We start from the raw sequence: 19629 nt of genomic DNA on the forward strand, positions 1-19629 counted from the left end.
TATTCCTTTAATATATAGTTCCAAATTACTTTCTAAAGATAAAATAAAGAATATGGTAATGAGCTGATTACAGAATTCTCATTGAAATTAAAATAAAATGATAATACCATGCACAGAATAATTCAACTGATTTTCCAAAACATATATTGGTGCACAATTTGATTAGTGGGACAGTTGACTTGGAATGGAAATTTGAGGTATCCACTTAACCATGTAAAAGTGGAATCACAATGTTTTACGGTAGAGAAGCATTTATGTACCTAGTCTTTGAAAGAGCTTTTCATTTTTGTTCCATTTTCCTGCAATTTCCTATAGTTTTTTTTCAATATCCCATTTTTAAAAAATATTTATGCACTACCCTTTTAAAATTTATAATGCATCTGTTATGATTCTGGTAGGAGATTATCCTCTGTATAAAATATTCTCCTAACACCACTTTTATTGTTTTGAGTTAGTCAAAAATTTATACCTCATGTTGACATCTCACTGACAAATGGAAACTTTTCCCTTCAGACACCAATTCACTGGCCAGCTGAAATAGCTCTTTTGTGTACTCAAATAAAATTATAATTTTATTACATTTTCCTACCTAGCTAATATATGTCCATTACCTGCCATTCAGTGTTTGGTGTTTTGTAACCAAGTTTCATGCTATTACTTTCCAATGGACTTTATTATTATCTTTTTGCAAAAGGTATGGTGAACCATGGATACTTCCAATGGATAAAAATCAGGAATAACCAAGAACCAAATTATTCTTGACACCAAAGTAAAATTGTGTATTAGAACAGTACAAAATCATTTAATAGCTAATGTAGACAAATGTATTCATAAATAAAACAGATAATGAACAACTGCAATGCAGTTAATATAGGGATGGTATTTGTAAATTGAAAATCTAAATGTTCTCATTAAAAAATGAGGTTCCAAATCATATCCTGGGTTACTAATGTATACAAATAGAATAATTATATTTATCTGAAATTGCTATCTGCTCTGCTTTAGCTGAGGTGGGATTTGTCTTACTTGAATATATTAATGGATTTGCTGAACTTGCAATGATTCATTTGTTCATATGCCATTACTTAATACCTAATTTTAGTCTCTGACAAAATTAAAGTTAAAAATAATAACGAGTACACCATGAACTTGACTGTAAATATATTCGACTACTCTCTTTCACCCTGAGATCAGTCTTGATATTGTTGCCCCATCTGGTTTTGGCTTTTCATCACTAAAGTAGGCAAAAAAATCACCTGCAGTTAAACCAAAACATTGATCCATCAATTCAGAATATCGGATATGCCTGATTTTGTACCTGGGTAATCATCTGCATATTGGCTGGTGTTACTTGCTGAAACCTCTCCTGCTTCCAGGAGAGATAAAGAAAGCCAATAATAATGAAAGCAAGCCATTAAAAGTAAATCAGTGAGTGCAAGGCCACACCAGTCATACATAATGAATGCCATAATTACATACCCTGTTCTTTAGCACTTTGAATTGATGCCAGATTTCCTCCATTATTTATGCAAACATCTCTTGCAGCACTCCAGGACAAATGGTCCTCTTCTTTTTTACCATAAAACATGAAACACTGAGGGACAGAATTCCCAAATTCTTAGAACGTACAATGCTTCAGGTAATTATTTTACAAGAATTCAGCAATAAGCCAAGCTAGTTGGCCATTCCAGCCAAAATGTTGCCTGCTGTCAGCAGATTGTTATTGTGGCATTGGCTCTGTTTTGCTCTTTTAAGAAAAATAATGACATATTTAAATAGAAAATGTGAAAAACAGATAATCAATGATGTAGACCAGTTTCTAAAGCCTGTGGAACAACAGAGTAAAAAAATCAATAAATCCCATTGCCACAGATTTTGCAGGGAATTGGCAGCATTTGTTTATGTAATAGCAAACTCAGGATTTCCACACAACAGATTACAAAGTTGTGTCAGCTGTTTGTAGCTGTTTTCATAACTGCCTTCTGAAGCTGGGCTTCTTATGGTGCAGAATCAGCCTGAAAATCTAGTATCAGACCAGACTCTGTGGAGGGCTCCCTCTCCTTTAATTTCAATGGAGGGGAATGACCCTGATAAATTATTGGACCAGAGCACCTTGGAGCTGGATGGCAACCAGAAATCTGCTGCCTGTAGTGCCTGCCCATCCACGTTTACCTTGTCTGGATATGGAGGGCCAACTAAGGTCAACCTCCGTATTTTAGAGGAAGCAGAGGAAGCTACGAGTGCAGTGACTAGGCCTCAGGTGGCAAAATCTGTGAGCAAAACTGGTATTAACAGCTAATCTCTAGTAGTTGCCCCTGAGAAGATGGTGGTGAGCTGCCTTTTTGAGCATATAAACAGAAAATGCTGGAAACTCTCAATAGGTCAGGTAGCATCTGTGGAAACATATACCTTCTTTCCAAATGGTTTCCAGTCCGTAGGACATCCTCCCAGACCAGGGGCCTCAGTGGGAGTTTGTGTAGTATTAATTGAACTGTTACTTCTTTCACATATAGAAGGAAATGGGTGGCCACAGTTCATGTCATTCCAAAATCCTTGCAAAATAAAGCAAAGTAAATACAAAAATATTCTTGACAAAGAGGTACATTTTCATCAACAAATTTGGATGTTGTATTTATTTGAGTAACTTTTTAGACAGGCATATAAAAACCAAGAATGAAAAGATTTATCTAAGTTTTGTTTTCCATGTTAATGATGGGCAGCGCAGACTCGTTGGGCCGGAAGGGCCTGTTACCACGCTGTAAATAAAATTAAACATATAAAATGATTGAGGTTTGAGAATGGTTACAAATGATAAGTTTGAATTTTCATTTACATATTGCCTTTCACATCTCAGAACATATCAAATGTCTTCCTAATATATTTTGAAGCGAAGTGACTCCCATTTCTGTGGGTAAATGAAACAACCGAGTTATGCATTGCAAGGTCCCTCAAGCTACAACGCAATGAATAACTGAGGGATGAAATGCTCAGCAACATCCTGCTGTATTTCAAAGCAGTGTCATGAAGATTTTTGTATTGTTACTGCAGCAAAATATTTGTTTGTTAAATAAAAATAACAGTTCAAGTAAAAGCAAGTTAATTGAGTTTCATAGAGTAACACAGCACTGAAATAGGCCCTTTGGTTAACCGACCAGGATGCCTATCTAAACTAATTTCATTTCCCTGCATTTGGCCTGTATCCCTCTAAACCTTTCCTATCCATGGAAAAGTCCAAATGTTTTCTCAATGTTTGTAATTGTATCTTCCTCTACCACCTCCTCTGACAGCTCCCTCTGTATACTCACCACCCTCTGTGTGAAAATCTTGTCCCTCAGGTCCCCTTTAAATGTTTCCCCTCTCACCTAAAACTATGCCTTCTAGTTTCAGACTCCCCTACCTTGGGAAAAATACTGTGACCATTCACCTTACATATGCCTCTCATAATTATATAAACCTCTATAAGGTTCACCCCTCCTTCATTCCAGAAATTTGCAATTTGAAATTAAAGTTAGTGGCCCGCACTTTAATCGCTCCATAACCCTCTTTTTTATCAATGAGCAGGGTGATAGGGGATCAAAATATCACCTCCCTTCTAAAACCTGTCCACTGCTATTTTTACCCCTGCCATAAAGAGACAGCCAGGGCATTATGATGTGAAGGTTTCAGACTATCGACATAGGCAGGACCCCCATCATATTTTTGTAATCTCTTCGAGAAGCAGAATCTGATTTATTAATGGTTCAATAATAAAACTGAAATTTCTTTATCTGAATGCACAAAGCATTGGTAACAGAGTAAGTGAATTAATGACACAATTAGAATTAAGCGGGTATGGTTCAACGTCTATTGTAAGATGCGGTTGTAAAGTTACCAAAGTTAGAAATTATATATTCCAGGATACTACTCTTTACAAGAGAAAGGCAAAATAGGAAAGGAACTGGGGTCACTCTAATTTTAAAGAGCAGGATAAAGACAGTACGGGGAGAAAAGGATCTCACTCAATCACTTGGGTGGACCTAAGAAACACCAAATGGCAGATAACGTTGGTTAGTTTAAAAAATAAGTTAACATTACTAAATGTAATGACCATGAAAGTAAAAGTTTTGCACTGTTTCTTCTTTTGTATATATTTTTATTATGAATAAAGTTTATTTCTGAAATTAAAAAAATTATCACATTGGTTGGAGTTATATATAGACCTCCCTAGCAGTCATGTAGTGTTGGGTTTAGTATAAATAAGAAATTAGAGGTGTACTTAACAAGGGAAATACAATAATAATAGGGGACTTTAATCTATATATAAGCTGAGCAAACCAATTGAGCAGTAATAGTGGAGAGGATGAATTTGTGGAGTCTATAGAAGATGGTTTTCCAGATCAGTATGTTGAGGAACCAATGAGGGAACGGGATTCTACCCCACTGTGATAAGACTATTGAATGGTTCCCTTATATGACAAGAGGGACTCTGACCTTACAATCAACCTTGTTGTGACCTTGCACCTTATTACATTGCACTTTCTCTGTAGCTGTGACACTTTACTCTGTACTGTTATTGCTTTTACCTGTACTACATCAATGGACTCTGTACTAATTCAATGTAACTGCAGTGTGTAATGAATTGACCTGTACGATCGGTATGCAAGACAAGTTTTTCACTGTACCTCGGCACAAGTGACAATAATAAACCAATACCAATATTTCTCTAGTATTGTGTAAAGAGAAAGGGTTATTGATCATCTGTTAGTTAAGAGGCCTTTAGGGTATACAAATCAAAATAAGGTAGAATTTTATATAAAGACTGAAAGTAATGTCGTTCAATTTGAAACCAGGATCTTAAATCCGAATAAAGTAAACTACAAAGGCATAACTCAGTAGCTGGCCATGGTAGATTGGGAAACTGCATTACATGTGTGGCAGTAATCAGCAGTGTCTAACATTCAATTAATTAACATAGTAAATGACGGGCCTAAGGAACGTTGTAGAAGAGGGAGACATTGGGGTACGAGTGCATAGTTCCTTGAAAGTGGTGACATGGGTAGAAGAAGGTGTATAGCACGCTTGCTTTCATCAGATGAGCATTAAGTACAATAGTTGGGAAGCCAAGTCACAGCTCTATGGAACATTGGTGAGACTGCACCTGGAATATTGTGTGCAGTTCTGGTCGCCGTACTATAGGAAGGATGTAATTAAGCTAGAGATGGTGGAGAAAAGATTTACAAAGATGTTGTTGGGACTGGAGGGCTGGAGTTATGATGTGAGACTGGAGAGAGTCAAAGAGTGATACAGCATGGAAACAGGCCCTTCTGCCCAACTTGTTCATGCTGACTAAGTTACCTACCTGAGCAATAGGCTGGGACTGTCTTCCCTGGAGCAAAGGAGACTGAGAGGTGACCTTAAAGAGTTCTATAAAATTTTAAGGGGTATAGATAGGGTAGGTAGTCACAGTCTTTTTCCAAGGGTAGAGGAGTCTGAAACCTGAAAGCATGGTTTTGCAAGAGGGGAAAGATTTAAAAGGGGACCCACAGGGCAGGTTTTCCCACACAGGGGGTGGTGGGTAAATGGAATGAGTTGCCAGAGGAAGTAATAGAGGCAGGTACAATAACAATGTTTAAAAGACTTTCAGACATGTTCATGGATAGGAAAAGTTTAGACGGATATAAGCCCAATGGAGGCAAATGGGACTAGCTCAGGAAGACATCTTGGTCAGCACGGACAAGTTGGGCCAAAGGTCCTATTTCTGTGCTATGTAACTCTATGAGAATGTAACCAACAGAGTATTTAAAGGAAAATTAATCAATGTGGTATATTTGGCTTTTCAAGATTCCTGCAATAAGGTGCTTTACGTTAGATTATTAAATAAAATTATAGCACAGTGTATTGGGACTAATATACTGGTGCTTTAAAGTGGGCAGGCTGTGGAAGAGGAGTGTTCCTGGGATCAGTTCTGTGACCCCAGTTGCTCACGGTCAATGAGTTAGATGTGGGGATCTATTGTAATATATCAATGTTTACTGATAACACAAAGCTAGGTGGCAGTGTGGGCTGTGAAGAGGATGCAGAGAGGCATGGCAGATGAAACATGATGTGTAAAAAATATGAGGACATTCAATTTAAAGATTGAAAAGGGTTTGTTATTCAGAGCAGAGAAACAAGAGAATGCTGGAACCTGGAGCAGCATCTGTGAGGGGAATGGAATTGTCAACATTTCAGGTTGGGACCCTGCATCAGGAGGAGATGCAAGATAGCCGGTATAAAGGAAGAGATGATACAGGGGCCAGTAGGTGACTGGTGGACTGAGGACGGGTGAAAGATGATGGGCAGATGGAACCAGGTGGGGGAGGAGGAGGGGTCGAGTTGGGAGACAGAGGCAGGTGGGTGATAGGTGGACAAAGAAAGAAATAGGCCGATGGAGCCAGGTGAGGGGGAGGGAGGGGAGGGAGGGTGAATGTGGAGACAGCTAGGGGAAGGGGGAGAATAACCTTTTGTTATTCAGAGTGACCTTTTTGTCCTTGGACGATAATCATCAAAAGTTAATAAAAATCAAAAAAACTGCAAATACTGCAACTCATTTCCAGGGTCTTCAATCTAAAATGTTAGCAATGTTTCTCTTTCCACAGATACTGCCACCCACTTCAATTCCACATCCCATTCCCATATTGACATGTCTCTCCATGGCCTCCTCTACTGCCACGTTGAGGCCAGATGCAGGTTGGAGGATCAACACCTCATATTCTGCCTTGGGAGTCTCCAACCTGATGGCCTTAACATCGATTTCTCTAACTTCTGGAAACCCCACCCCTTCTTTTTCTTTCCCACCCCCCAACTTCTTTGTCTTCCCTTATTCCTGTGGCTCCCTTTCCCCACCTTGATGACCTGCCCATCTCCTCTCCTCCCCTCCTCCATCTTTTATTCCATGGTCCACTGCCCTCTCCTACTGGATTCCTTCTTCTTCAGCCCTTTGCTTCTTCTACCTATCACCTCTCAGCTTATTGCATCTTTCCCCCCACTCCCCCACCCACTTACCTGCCCCCTCTCACCTGGAGTCGCCTATCACCTGCCTGTGTGTGCTTCTCCCCCTCCCCCCACCTTATTATTCTGGCTTCTGCCCACTTCCTTTCCAATCCTGATGAAAGGTCTTGGCCCAAAACATCGACTGTTTATTTCCCTCCACGGATGCTACCTGACCTGCTGAGTTCCTCCAGCACTTTCTGTGTATTGCTCCAGATTCCAGCATCTGCAGAATTTCTTGTGTCTCCAACAGCCTGACCTGCTGAGTATTTCCAGCATTTTCTGTGTTTATTACCAAAAGTTAATATTCAGAATATTCAAGCAAATAGAAAGTCAAATTGCAAGAAGATTAGAGTACAAAAGTAGAGACATCTTGTTCCATTAATATAGAGTCCTGGTGAGACCTCATCAGGAATATTGTGTACAGGAAGGATATTTTCTACAGAACTTGAGATAGAGGGAATGGAGAAAAGACTCACTAGATTGATTTGTTGGCTAGTAGGAATGTTGTGTGAGGAGTGGGTAAGCAGACTGGACTGTACTCTTGAGTTTAGAAGAATGAGCAGTAATTGCTTCTCACTGAAAGCTTATGATGTAGGAGGTAATATATTGGTGTGGACACATGATTGGGTGGCTAGCAGGAAACAGAAAGTAGATGTAAGTGGTTCTTTTCTTGTTTGCTAAAATGTAATGAATGGGATCGATGCTGGGGCCTCAGGTTTTTACAATTTATATTCACAAGATCACAAGACAAGGGAGCAGAAGCAGGCCATTCGGCCCATCGAGTCTGCTCCAAGGAAAAAGGAAAAAGAAATGGGGAATGGAGAGAAAGAAAAAAAACCTATTCTAATCCCAATTTCCGGCCTTATCCCCATATCCCTTGATACCCTGACTATTTAGATATCTATCTATCTCCTCCTTGAATGGCCCACTGATCTGGCCTCCACTGCTGTACCTGACAAGGAATTCCACAAATTCACCACTCTCTGGCTGAAGAAATTTCTCCTCATCTCTGTTTTGAAACTGTACCCTCTAATTCTAAGATTATGCCCTCTGGTCCTGGACTCACCCACCAAGGGAAACAGCCTAGCCACACCTACTCTGTCCTTTCCTATCAACATTTTAAATATCGCTATGAGGTCCCCTCTCATTCTTCTGTACTCCAGTGAGTACAGTCCAAGAGCCGACAAACAGATTAATGAAGATACGAAGGTGCCACAAAACGTAAAATGTGAGGAGGACATAAAGAGACTATGAAGGGTTATAGCTAGGTTAAACAAGTGGGCAAAGATCTGGCAAATAGAATACAACCTCCATTTGCCAGCTCATATAACAAATAGAGTATAATGAGGGAAATACAAAGTTGTCCATTCTGGCAGGAAAAATAAAAATAAAAGGAGCATATTACTTTAAACGTTGAGAGATTGAGGACGTTTGAGATTCAGAGGGATCTGGGTTTCCAAATGCATAATTTGCAAAAGGCTAGGTTGCAATTACAGTAAGTAATTAGGAAAACAGATTCTTATCATTTATTGCTAGGGGAATTGAACACGAAAGTAGGGAGGTTATGCTTCAGTTATATAGTGCATTGGTGAGACCATATCTGGAGTATTGTATACGGTGTTGTTCTCCTTATTTAAGGAAGGATGTTAGTGCCTTGGAAGCAGTTTGGGGTGTGTCATCTTAAGAAGAAAGGTTGAACAGGCTGGGCTAGTGTCCACTGGCATTTAGAAAGATAAAAGGGGATGAGCAAAACACATATCGTCCTTAGGGGCTTTGTCGGGTTGGGTGGAGAGAATGGTTCCTCTTGGGGGAGAATTTCAAACCATGGATTACTGTTTAAAATTAAAGGATTAACCATTTAAGCCAGAGATGAGACAAATTTCTATCTTTCAGAGGGTTGTTAATTTTTGGAACACTTATCCTCAAAGATCGTCAGTGGAAATAGAGTCTGTGAATATTTTTCAAGAAAATATAGATAAATTCTTAATGAGCAAGGGGAAGAGATGTTGAAAGGTTATCGCAGGTGGACTGGATCGCATGTCCATAGATCCCTCAAGATTGTCGCGCAGGTTGATAGGATTGTCAAGGCAGCATATGGCGTGTTGGCCTTCATTAGTTGGGGTATTGAGTTCAAGAGCCACAAGGTAATGTTGCAGCTCTATAAAACCCTGGTTAGACCATACTTGGAGTATTTTGTTCAGTTCTGGTCACCTCACTATAGGAAGGAAGTGGAAGCTTTAGAGACGGTGCAGAGGAGATTTACCAGGATGCTGCCTGGATTGGAGAGCATGTCTTATAAGGATAGGTTGATCAAGCTAGGGCTTTTCTCATTGGAGCAAAGGAGGATGAGAAGTGACTTGATAGAGGTGTACAAGATGATAAGAGTCATAGATCAAGTGGACAGCCAGAGACTTTTTCCCAGGGCAATAATGGCTATCACGAGGGGGCATAATTTTAAGGTGATTGGAGGAAGGTATAGGGGAGATGTCAGAGGTAAGTTTTTTTCTTACACAGAGAGTGGTGGGTGCGTGTAATGCACTGCCGGCAGAGGTGGTGGAGGCAGATACATTAGGGACCTTTAAGAGACTCTTAGATAGGCACATGAATGATAGCAAAATAGAGGGCCATGTGGGAGGGAAGGGTTAGATAGATCTTAGAGTAGGATAAAATGTTGGCACAGCATCGTGGGCCGAAGGGCCTGTACTGTGCTGTAATGTTCAATGTTCTTTGTTCATTTAGGAAGCTCTTCGATATGCACATGCATATGCAGAGAATGGAGGGATATGGACCATGTGCAGGCAGAAGAGATTAGTTTAGTTAGGTGTCATTAGCTTAATTACTTCAGAGCGACATAGAGGGATGAAGGGCCTGTTCCTGTGCTCTACTGTTCTGTGTTTTATGTTCCATGTTTTTTTTACTGAAGATGACCACCCAATCTTCCACAATGATTCCAATGTCACTATCATTGCAGTTAAGGTATGCTTCTTTCTTTAGGATTGTCTGACCACTCCAATCTTTGCCCCTGATGCCCATCTCTGATGACATGTTTTTATCACTGGCAGACACACAGTACCCACTCCCTTCTCCAACCCGTCAACCATAACCAAAGCTGCCCAAAACAGGCTGCACAACTTGAAGAACTGGTTTCAATTGAGAAACGCTACTTTGGGAGCTCCAGTCATGTGGAAGACCATTCTTTTCAGTTTGGACTTCAAGGGATTTTGAAAATAATGCCCAGTTATTGTATATAATTGTACAACAAGAACAGTGATTTACAGTGTTAATGGGCATGATGCATTGCATCTCGTGCTTGTACTGAAATTACCACCCCCCCAACCATATGAGAAATTGTTGCATGTACCTGGCACCATTTTGGCATACGTTTCCAAGCACTTAAACATTTACAGCAAAATAAATTCTTACCCATGTGTGTGTACATGGTAACACAGTTTTCATCATTATTTGCAAAATTAGGTTCATGCTGGGCCCAGGCAAGATAAACAACAGGAGAATTGTCGATCCACCTGAGAAATCATGGCAAAAAATGTGAGTCTTATCGGAACAGGATAGGTCAATTAGTCTACATCATTCTATTTTGCAATGCTGTATTTAACTTTCTAAGCAATGCTCCAGCTTTTTTATTAATATTTCAGTGATAGATTATTTGGACAGATCTTCAGCCCCAATGGGAGAGGTAAAACCAGGACTTATCCAGGTGTCACTAAGCGAATCCTGGTTTCCATTTCTGGTGTCACCCTAGGGCACTGACAGCATCTTTCGTTCCACACCCACCCATTGCATCTGCCCCTCTGGTGTGCTGGTAGATTCCTCATGGAGTCCAACAGGGCAGCATGAACTGCCTCAGTCTTCCACCCTCAGCCTGGGTAGCCTTGGTGCTGAACCTCTGGCAGGTCAAATCTGGCCCAAGAAATGCAGCAACTGAATGAAAGAAATCAGCTACCGAGAGAATGTTTTTTGTTATTAAATTTGCTGCTTTTAAGATATTAAACCTTGTTTGTGGTGCAATTATGTTTTTAGTGTGTTAATTATTTCAAAAAAGCATATTTTAGCAGTCTTCTCATATATATTTTTTTAAACAGGTCCCAAGGTGTGACTGAATCCATGTGAATCCTTCATTGGCCCAATGAATGCAGCAGCTTTGACAGCCCATGAGCCTGGGAGGTGGGACCTCACTAGCTGTCAAGTGGCTGCAGGCTGCCCGTGCTGAGAAATCTCCTCTGTTGGACTCAGCCAACCTCTCCCAGTGACCATACTGGAAGAAAGGGTGCAGCCCAAGGCCCACAGAAGATCTGCCTCATTACCTTCCCTGAAAATAAGGTCAGCTTCTTCAAAATTTTAAACCATGGTTAAGACAAAATAGATGAAGAATCCAATTGGTTATACCAACATTCAACTTCTAATCCAGTGCATTACTTTTACAGCATGAATTGTGCTAACTTTGACATGATTCATTTCTCAACGACAGCAGCAATAAAGCATTTAAAAGTTCATAGAATCATACAGCAGAGAAACGGGTCCTTTCGGCACACCTCATCCATGCCGAATGTGATGCCTATCAATACTCATCCCATTTGCCTGCATTAGGTCTGTATCCCTCCATTCCGTTCCTATCCAAGTACCTCTCCAAATGCCTTTTGAGCATTGTAATTATATCTGCCTCCACTACCTCCTTTGGCAGTATGATCCAGATATTCACTATCCTCAGTGAGAAAAACTCACCCTTTAGATATTCTTTAAATTTCTCCCCTCTCATTTTAAACCTGTGCCTTCTAGTTCGAGACTCCTCTGCCCTGGTTAAAGGATATTAACTTTCTATCCCATCTATGCCCATAATTCTACAAACCCTAATAAGGTTACCCCTAAGCCTTCTATGTTCCAGTGAGAATAAATCCAGCCTATCTAACCTCTCTTTATAACTACAGCCCTCCATTCCAGGCAACATCCTGTTGAATCTCTTCTGCACTCTCTCTATTGCTACCACATCCTTCCTGTAGTGTGTGACCAGAACCATACACAATAAACTATAGTTATCATAGCTGTAGTTTTGAAAAAAAAAGAGGTATAATTCTTAAGGGGCTTGGCAGGGTAGGTGCTGACAGACTGTCACATCTTTTTGTTGGCTCTAGAACTAAAGTAATTATTTCAAGAAAAGAGTTTAACCAGTTAAAGCTAAGATGCTCTACTCCAGAGGGTTATTGCTGAGTTTACTCAAGACCAAGATTAATGGATATTTAGGTACTAAGAGATTCAAAAGAGATGGGAAATGAATGATATATCAAGGAATATATTTTAATTTTTTAAATAATACTTCAAACTCCTTCCAATATTGAGTTACCAACTCTCTGTATGATACTATTCAAGTGCCTTTTGATAGTCCATATTTACTGTATTAACTTTATTCCCTCTCACTGTTATTTTATGAAAGAACTCAATCAGACAATTTTCCTTTAACAAATCCATGTTATTCACCCATTCTTCTCAGAGTAAGAATTAGTTCTATTTTTGGCAAAGTTATCCAATAATTTTTCTATTGATGTCCATCTGATTGGCCTGGATTCAAAGAAAATAATTCCACATATTGCAGTTGAATCTGGGACCATCCTCGTCAGAGCAGCTAATGGTGCAGCTCATGATGTACTTAATCCCTGATCCGATAACTTAGGTTGTGGTTAATGCTCAGCAGTACAAACAATGGAGACACAGGAGACTGCAGATCAGGCCAGATGAAGGGTCTCGACCCGAAACGTCAATTGTCTGTTTCCTTCCGTAGATGCTGCCTGACCCATTGAATTCCTCCAGCATCATGCATGAGTACAAACAATGGCTCTTTTAAATTGCTCCCCAGTCTAAGAGCATTGACACCAATTCTATTATCCGAACAATCACCTGGTTGTATTTCCCAAATTTGAGACATCATTAAAGTCCAGGTTAGAAGTTTAAGCAACTAATTGTGCAGGAGAATTTCAATGATATTGCTTCCCCTCTCTAACTTCCTCATTTACACAGCAATGTGAATGAATTTCGTAGTTACTGACACCATTGAGGAAATCCAATTCCAAAAGCAATGAAAAGGTAATTCAGCCCATATTGGGTTTGGATGCATAAACCTTTCACAGTATCTGGCATAATACCATACAAGGGAGTGTCACTAACTGATGAGGGGAACTAAAGAGTTTAAATCCAAAGAGCGAAATGTAAGAGTAAAGATCAATTATCAAAACATTTACTTACTTTATAGTTTTGTCAAGACCCACAAGCAAGCCAAAAAAATATTGATTGTTGGGATATTTCAAAATCTGCAATGATATTTAAATTAATTCCAAGATATGCAAAAAACATTCAAAATAAATTGTTAACCAATAACTCAGAGAAAGATTTCCAAAATGAAATTTATATTACCAATTTCCACAAAAACATTCTTTCAGAAGCGCTGCTGATTACAGCAAGGTCGCCAAACCCCTTCTTGCAGAATTCCCTTGCTTCATCCCATGGCATTGCTTCTTGATTAACATAATACTGAGAATCGCCATTTATTATCCAGCCATCGTCAGTTGTTAAAGCTGTTGTTCACCATTCACAAAAATGTATTAGTTCAGAAAAGAATGCACATCCTTATTAATACACTTAAGTATGCAAATTTACATCACTTTTGGATGACAGATGCACAATTAACAAAAGGAAACATTCAGGGAGATGTTAAGGAATCCTGAAAAATATTAATGATGCTTCTGTTTGTCATAAGTCATCTGATATCTGCACCATCTGTGACAACCCTTCATATTCTTTCTAAGATTAATATAAGTATAAAATGATGCAATTAACACTAGTTGACATAAACATCAACCACTTCACGAAGAGCCTTTTTGACTCGGAATCTGTATCAACATCCCTTTGAATCCAAGGACTTGTCAGGAGATTTGAGCTAATCCTGCGTCTGATCCAATGGGTGCCCCTATAGAGGATCCATGATGATTGTCAGCAGGAGAAGTGGAAATGAGATTATTCATTCAATCAGACTGAAGAACTCTTACCTAGGCTCACATTCTGCAAATCAGGAAGTGCATTTAAATCATTGACACAGGAAAATAAATAATGATTGAGATATATGGGTGAGAATAAAAGAAAAAAAAAACAAAAGTATCTTTAAAAATTCATTTTTTTAGTATTTTAAATGATCTTGAACAGTGATTTTCTTCTGAGGTGATGAGCAACACATTTCACTCTATTAGACTTAATCCTGAATGCACAAGCTCTAAATTTTCCAGCCATTTTTAGTGTTAAATTGGTGAATTTTTCTTAATTATTTACATTTTGAGATCTGGATTACTAGCCTAGCATCTTATTGCCCTTTCCTAATTGCCCTTGAGAAGGTGATGGTTAGTTATTTTCTTGAACCACTACAGTTTTTCTAGTAAAAGTATGCCAACAATGCTGTTGGAGGGGGAGTTCCAGGATCTATACCAAGAAATGATGAAGGACCAGTGATATATTTCCAGGTCAGGATGGTGTACAACTTACAGGGGAATCCACAGGATGTAGTGTTCCCATGCCCCTGCTGCCCTTGCCTTTCTTGGTGATAGAGTTTGTGGCTGCTGAGGTAGCTGCTGTGAGTAGATATTGCAAATGGCACACACCATAAGTACTGTGTGCTGGTAGTGGAGGGAATGCATGTTTAGGGAGGTAGGTGGCGTGATTTTAAAATTAAAATCAAATTTAATTTTAATTTAATTAACTGTAACACACTTGCCTCACAACATGGCATAGATTTCAATGTAAAGTCTATGGGCAAAGGATTGCAACAGCACAATGTGGAGAAGCAGGTCACAGAGTTGCACAGCACAGAAAGGCCACCTGATGGAGGTATACAAATTATGCCAGGCATTGAAAGAGCAGATAGTAGGAAACTTTTCCCCATAGCAGAGGTATCTAAACTAAATGGCATAGGATTAGGGTAAGGGGGGGGGGGGGGGGAGACAGTTTTAGTGGGGATCCGAGAAAGAACTCTGTCACCCAGAGGGTGATTGGAATCTGAAACACACTGCCTGAGGGGGTGATGGGGGCAGGATACTCTCAAACATTTAGAGTCATAGTCATAGAGTCAATCAGCATGGAAACAGGCCCTTTGGCCCAACTTGTCCATGCCAACTGTGTTGCCCAGTGAGCTCGTCCCATTTGCCACGCTTGGCCCACAGCCCTCTAAACCTCTCCTATCCATGTACTTATCTAGGTGGCTCTTAAATGTTGCTAATGTGCCCACCTCAACCATTATTTCTGGCAGCTCATTCCAGATATGCATCACCCTTTGCATGAAGAAGCTGCCCCTGATGTCCCTCTTAAATATCTCACCTCATCTTAAACCTTTAAGATGTATCTAGACAAGTACCTAAATCACCAACACATAGAAGGCTACGGACCAAGTGATGGTAAAAAGGGATTAGTATAGAAAAGTACTTTATGGTCGGCATAGACATGGTGGGACAAAGGGCCTGTTTCTGTGCTGTAGAAATCTACAGCAATAAAATGACAATTGTTAAAAATGTTTACTCACATCCTGTAAGTTCAGTTTTTAGTTCAGGCTTTACAGATTTTCCTAGGGAATCAAAATATTAAATTATAAACAGATGATAGACAAATAATTAGTTAACAATACTGGGAATGTAATAGAGACTCTTATTTTTATGTTCTGGGATTTAGCACATTTGTCCTTTAGATGTTACAGTTAATAGCAGTAGATTATAGAATTAGTACATTCTAAGTATGTGCATGTTAAATCTTTGGATTATTATACTCTGCAGTAGGATTTAACTAATTAGCTTTGGTTGAAAATGAAATCTGTTGATAAATTGCCTAGCTGTAAAGTGGTTCCTCTCATACACTCCCCCATCATCAATCCTCCCATTGCATATATGAATTCTTCTCCCTCCCAAATAATTCACACTGGTAACCTGCACCCTCTCCCCTCAGTTAAGCCGATAACATTTTGTCACCGTCTCCTCAGTTCTAGTTGGTACTCTTTCCTTCTTTCCCCACTCCTTTGTTCAGCCTGGTATACAGCGTCAGACTCAACATCAGCAGGACCAAGGAATTGATTGTGGACTTCAGGAAGGGGAAGTCTGGAGAATACACACCAGTCCTCATTGAGGGGTCAGTGGTGGAAAGGGTGAGCAGCTTCAAGTTCCTGGGTGTCAACATCTCTGAAGATCTGTCCTGGGCCCAAAACATTGATGCAATCACGAAGTACAGTGGAGAGCATTCTGACTGGTTGCATGACAGCCTGGTATGGAAGCTCCAGTGCATAGGATCGCAAGATGCTGCAGGGGATCATAGACTCAGCCAGCTCCAACACAAGCACAATCATCCCCACCACTGAGGATCTTGGTGCCTTAAGAAGGTGGCATCCATCATTAAGGACCCTCACCATCCAGGACATGCCCTTCCCATTACTACTATCAGGGAGGAGGTACAGGAGCCTGAAGATCCACACACAACGATTCAGGAACAGCTTCTTCCCCTCTGTCATCAGATTTTTGAACGATCCACAAACCCATGAACACCACCTCATTATTCATTTTTTTAACTATTTATTTGTTTTGTAATTTACAGTAATTTTTATGTCTTTGCACTGTACTGCTGCCGCAAAACAACAAATTTCACATCATATAAAACAGTGATAATAAACCAGATTCTGATCTTGCACTGTCGAAGCAAGTGCTCCTGTTCCAATCTCTTTAGCTCAAGTTATAATCCTTACTTTCCTCATTCAGTTTGGTATTTCTCCTGTCCTCCTACTTCCCCAACCCACCCAACCCCACTCCAGTTCCATTAAATTAGTCAAATTAAACCTGTTTAAGCTTCCTTACCTTACTAACATGGTACTTCCAGCTTCTGAGGAGTTCCTTGGCATCCATTTACCTTTCTTTCATTCCCTTTGCCAAACATTTGTATTACCTTTTCCCCCTACATGGTTATACATTAATCTTTCTCTCCAGGCATCACAGCCATCCATTTCTCCTTTCCCATTACTTTCACTGCCTCTCTGGAATGATTTTGATGAAGGATGCCTTTTTCAAGCATATTCTTGTTCCAACACAGATTCCCCTGTGTCTGTTGTGTCCAGAAGCACATTAAGTATCAACAGGTTTAAGTTAGGAATGGAACTTAGGGTACATGGACCTTCTCCAGAGTGAATTTCATCAGCAAATGCTGACCATCTTTGGATTACTGTGTATGCAGGAGTTGGTAAAGTGCCTCAAATGGCTGCTTATTTATATTTTCTGCAGGAAGCAGCTGCTGTAACCATAGCAAATGATCAGTAACAATTAAGCTTCCTACAGTACCAGTACCTCAGTAACATTTACAAAGCCAATATATTATAAAACACAAATACTACTGAAGTTACTAGAACTGAATTTTAGATACACTACTTCTACTGTGCAGCATGTTTAGGACTACAGAGCAAGGATCACTCTCTCAGACATGCTATTTTTTAAAAAGCAAATTTCATGAACCATGGAAGCACAATTGTTCTAAATATAAATGCTCCATGTAAAATATTTGAACATTGGTTTTATTTCACTCATGGGAAAGTTAACTCTGTTATTTGTCTGGTTGATGCTCTACAGCCTGGGCTTGTGCAGAGTGTGGTGGGGGAAGGCCAAGTAGGGATCATCTTCTCCAATAATCGTTACGTACATTAAGGAAATGCACAGAAGTATAAAATATCCATTTGTTTAAAGTGTCTCCCAAAAGTAGTCAAGTTTAAATTCCTGTGCTTGACATTGCTTATAAGAAGAACATTTTCTCATCTTTTCTCCTAATTTTAGAATCATAGAATTGTTCCAACACAGGAGTTCATTCAGCCCATCAAATCTGTGCTGGTTCCCAGTACAGCAATCCCATCAGTCTCATTTCACTGCTCTTTCCCACAGCTCTTCTGGTTCTTTTCTAAGAGTGGAATAAGCCTGGAACTCACCACTAATAATTATATTTTAAGAATTCAGAAGAAATATTTGTTTTCAGAGCTTGCAATAACATAGAAGTATAGAAAAATGGGAGCAGAAGTAGGCCATTTGGTCTTTAAGCTGGTTCTGCTATTCAGTATAATCATGGTTCGTCGTCTACCTCAAAACCATGTTCCCACTCTTCCCCATATCCTTTGATGCTTTTTGTGTATAGAACTCTATCTTTCTCCTTATTAAATATATTCAGGGACTTGGCCCCAACAGCCTTCTGTGGTAGGGAATTCCACAGGTTCACTACTCTCCGAGTGCAGAAATTTCTCTTTTTCAAAATTATAAATGTCTTATCCCAAATCCTGAGACTGTGACCATTGGTTATAGATCCCCTTTCACCCACCCAAGCCAGAGGAAACATTCTCCCTACATTCAGCCTGTTGAATTTTGAACCTTTCAATTAGTCCCTTCTTCCTCTTCTAAACTCTCGTGGATACAGGCCTTGTTGACCCAATCTCTCGTCATACAGAAATCCCATCATCCCATGAGCACTCTGGTGAACCTTCTTTGCATTCTGTATATGGCAGTATATCCTCTCTTAGTTAGAGAGACCTAAATTACACAGAATAGTCTCACCAAAGGTGTGTGAAGTTATTCTTTCTCCCATTTTAATGGAGATATTAATCTTAAAAGATGTTACTTCCCCATTACAGCTGGTGGGAGGTGGAAGGTGAGACAAAGAGGATGTGACATGTTATAGATTTTGGTTTTGCCAACTAAAAAGCCCGTAGACTTAATTGTCGGGAGCTTTTTAGTTTTCATGTTTGTAACTCTTGATATTCATCACATTTTAAGTTCAATTTCATATTTTGTGATAATAATGAGAATTATTTCTTAATCCTTGCCTTTTTTAATTTTGCATATCCAGTCACATAAGGCTTCACAATGCAAGTCATTCCATCGCAAATGACTTGTTCCTGCTTGACCACAGTTCTCAACCCCACGATAATTGTTGGGCTCTCCAGCACTCCAGTTCTCATAGCCTACCTATAATAAAAAATAAGAACAACTACAGTTTTAATAGTTTGAATCATGTGGGACCAAAGAAATAAAATAAACAATTAAATATACTGAAACGGTAAAATAGCATGAATCACTACAACATAAAAGATAGAAAATGTCTACATGAAGATAAATTTAAACAAATCTATATCTGTAGTTGGGCTTTTCATTAAGGGCAACTGACAGTTACCTGCCTTGGATGGAGTGGGATAAATGTTAAACAGGGAAAATGTATGCCTCTTGAACTATCACAAAATGCTGGAGGAACTCAACAGGTCAGGCAGCACCTATGAAGGGAAATGGACAGCTAACATTTCAGGCAGAGACCTTTCATCAGGATTCTGATGAAGTCAGGAGATCAGGAGTCAGAATTGAAGATCAGGAGTCCAGATGAAGGGTCTTGTCCCAAAATGTCGACTGGTCACTTCTGTCCATAGATGCTGCCTGACCTACTGAGTTCCTCCAGCATTTTGTGTGTGTTGCTCCAGATTTCCAGCATCTGCAGTCTCTCTTGTGCCTCTTGAACTATGCTTAGAATCAGCAATAATTAGAAAGATGAGATGAGAGACTTAGGATAGAGTTG

General features: G+C 39.6%; 1 protein-coding gene across 2 annotated transcripts in view; it reads right to left on the bottom strand.

Moving 5' to 3' along the window:
• Positions 1–19629, bottom strand: part of mrc1a (mannose receptor, C type 1a) — a 133316-nt gene that overhangs the window by 21765 nt on the left and 91922 nt on the right. For both annotated transcript variants that reach the window (XM_052015898.1, XM_052015897.1), the window contains 7 exons: positions 18890–19031; positions 15581–15622; positions 13432–13592; positions 13264–13328; positions 10435–10535; positions 2410–2552; positions 1480–1594 (listed from right to left, as the gene is read on the bottom strand). In XM_052015898.1, coding sequence (XP_051871858.1) covers positions 1480–1594; positions 2410–2552; positions 10435–10535; positions 13264–13328; positions 13432–13592; positions 15581–15622; positions 18890–19031 — 769 coding nt within the window. The remainder of the gene's footprint in view (positions 1–1479; positions 1595–2409; positions 2553–10434; positions 10536–13263; positions 13329–13431; positions 13593–15580; positions 15623–18889; positions 19032–19629) is intronic.

Source organism: Pristis pectinata, chromosome 5, assembly GCF_009764475.1.
Source record: "Pristis pectinata isolate sPriPec2 chromosome 5, sPriPec2.1.pri, whole genome shotgun sequence".
Lineage (NCBI taxonomy): Eukaryota > Metazoa > Chordata > Chondrichthyes > Rhinopristiformes > Pristidae > Pristis > Pristis pectinata.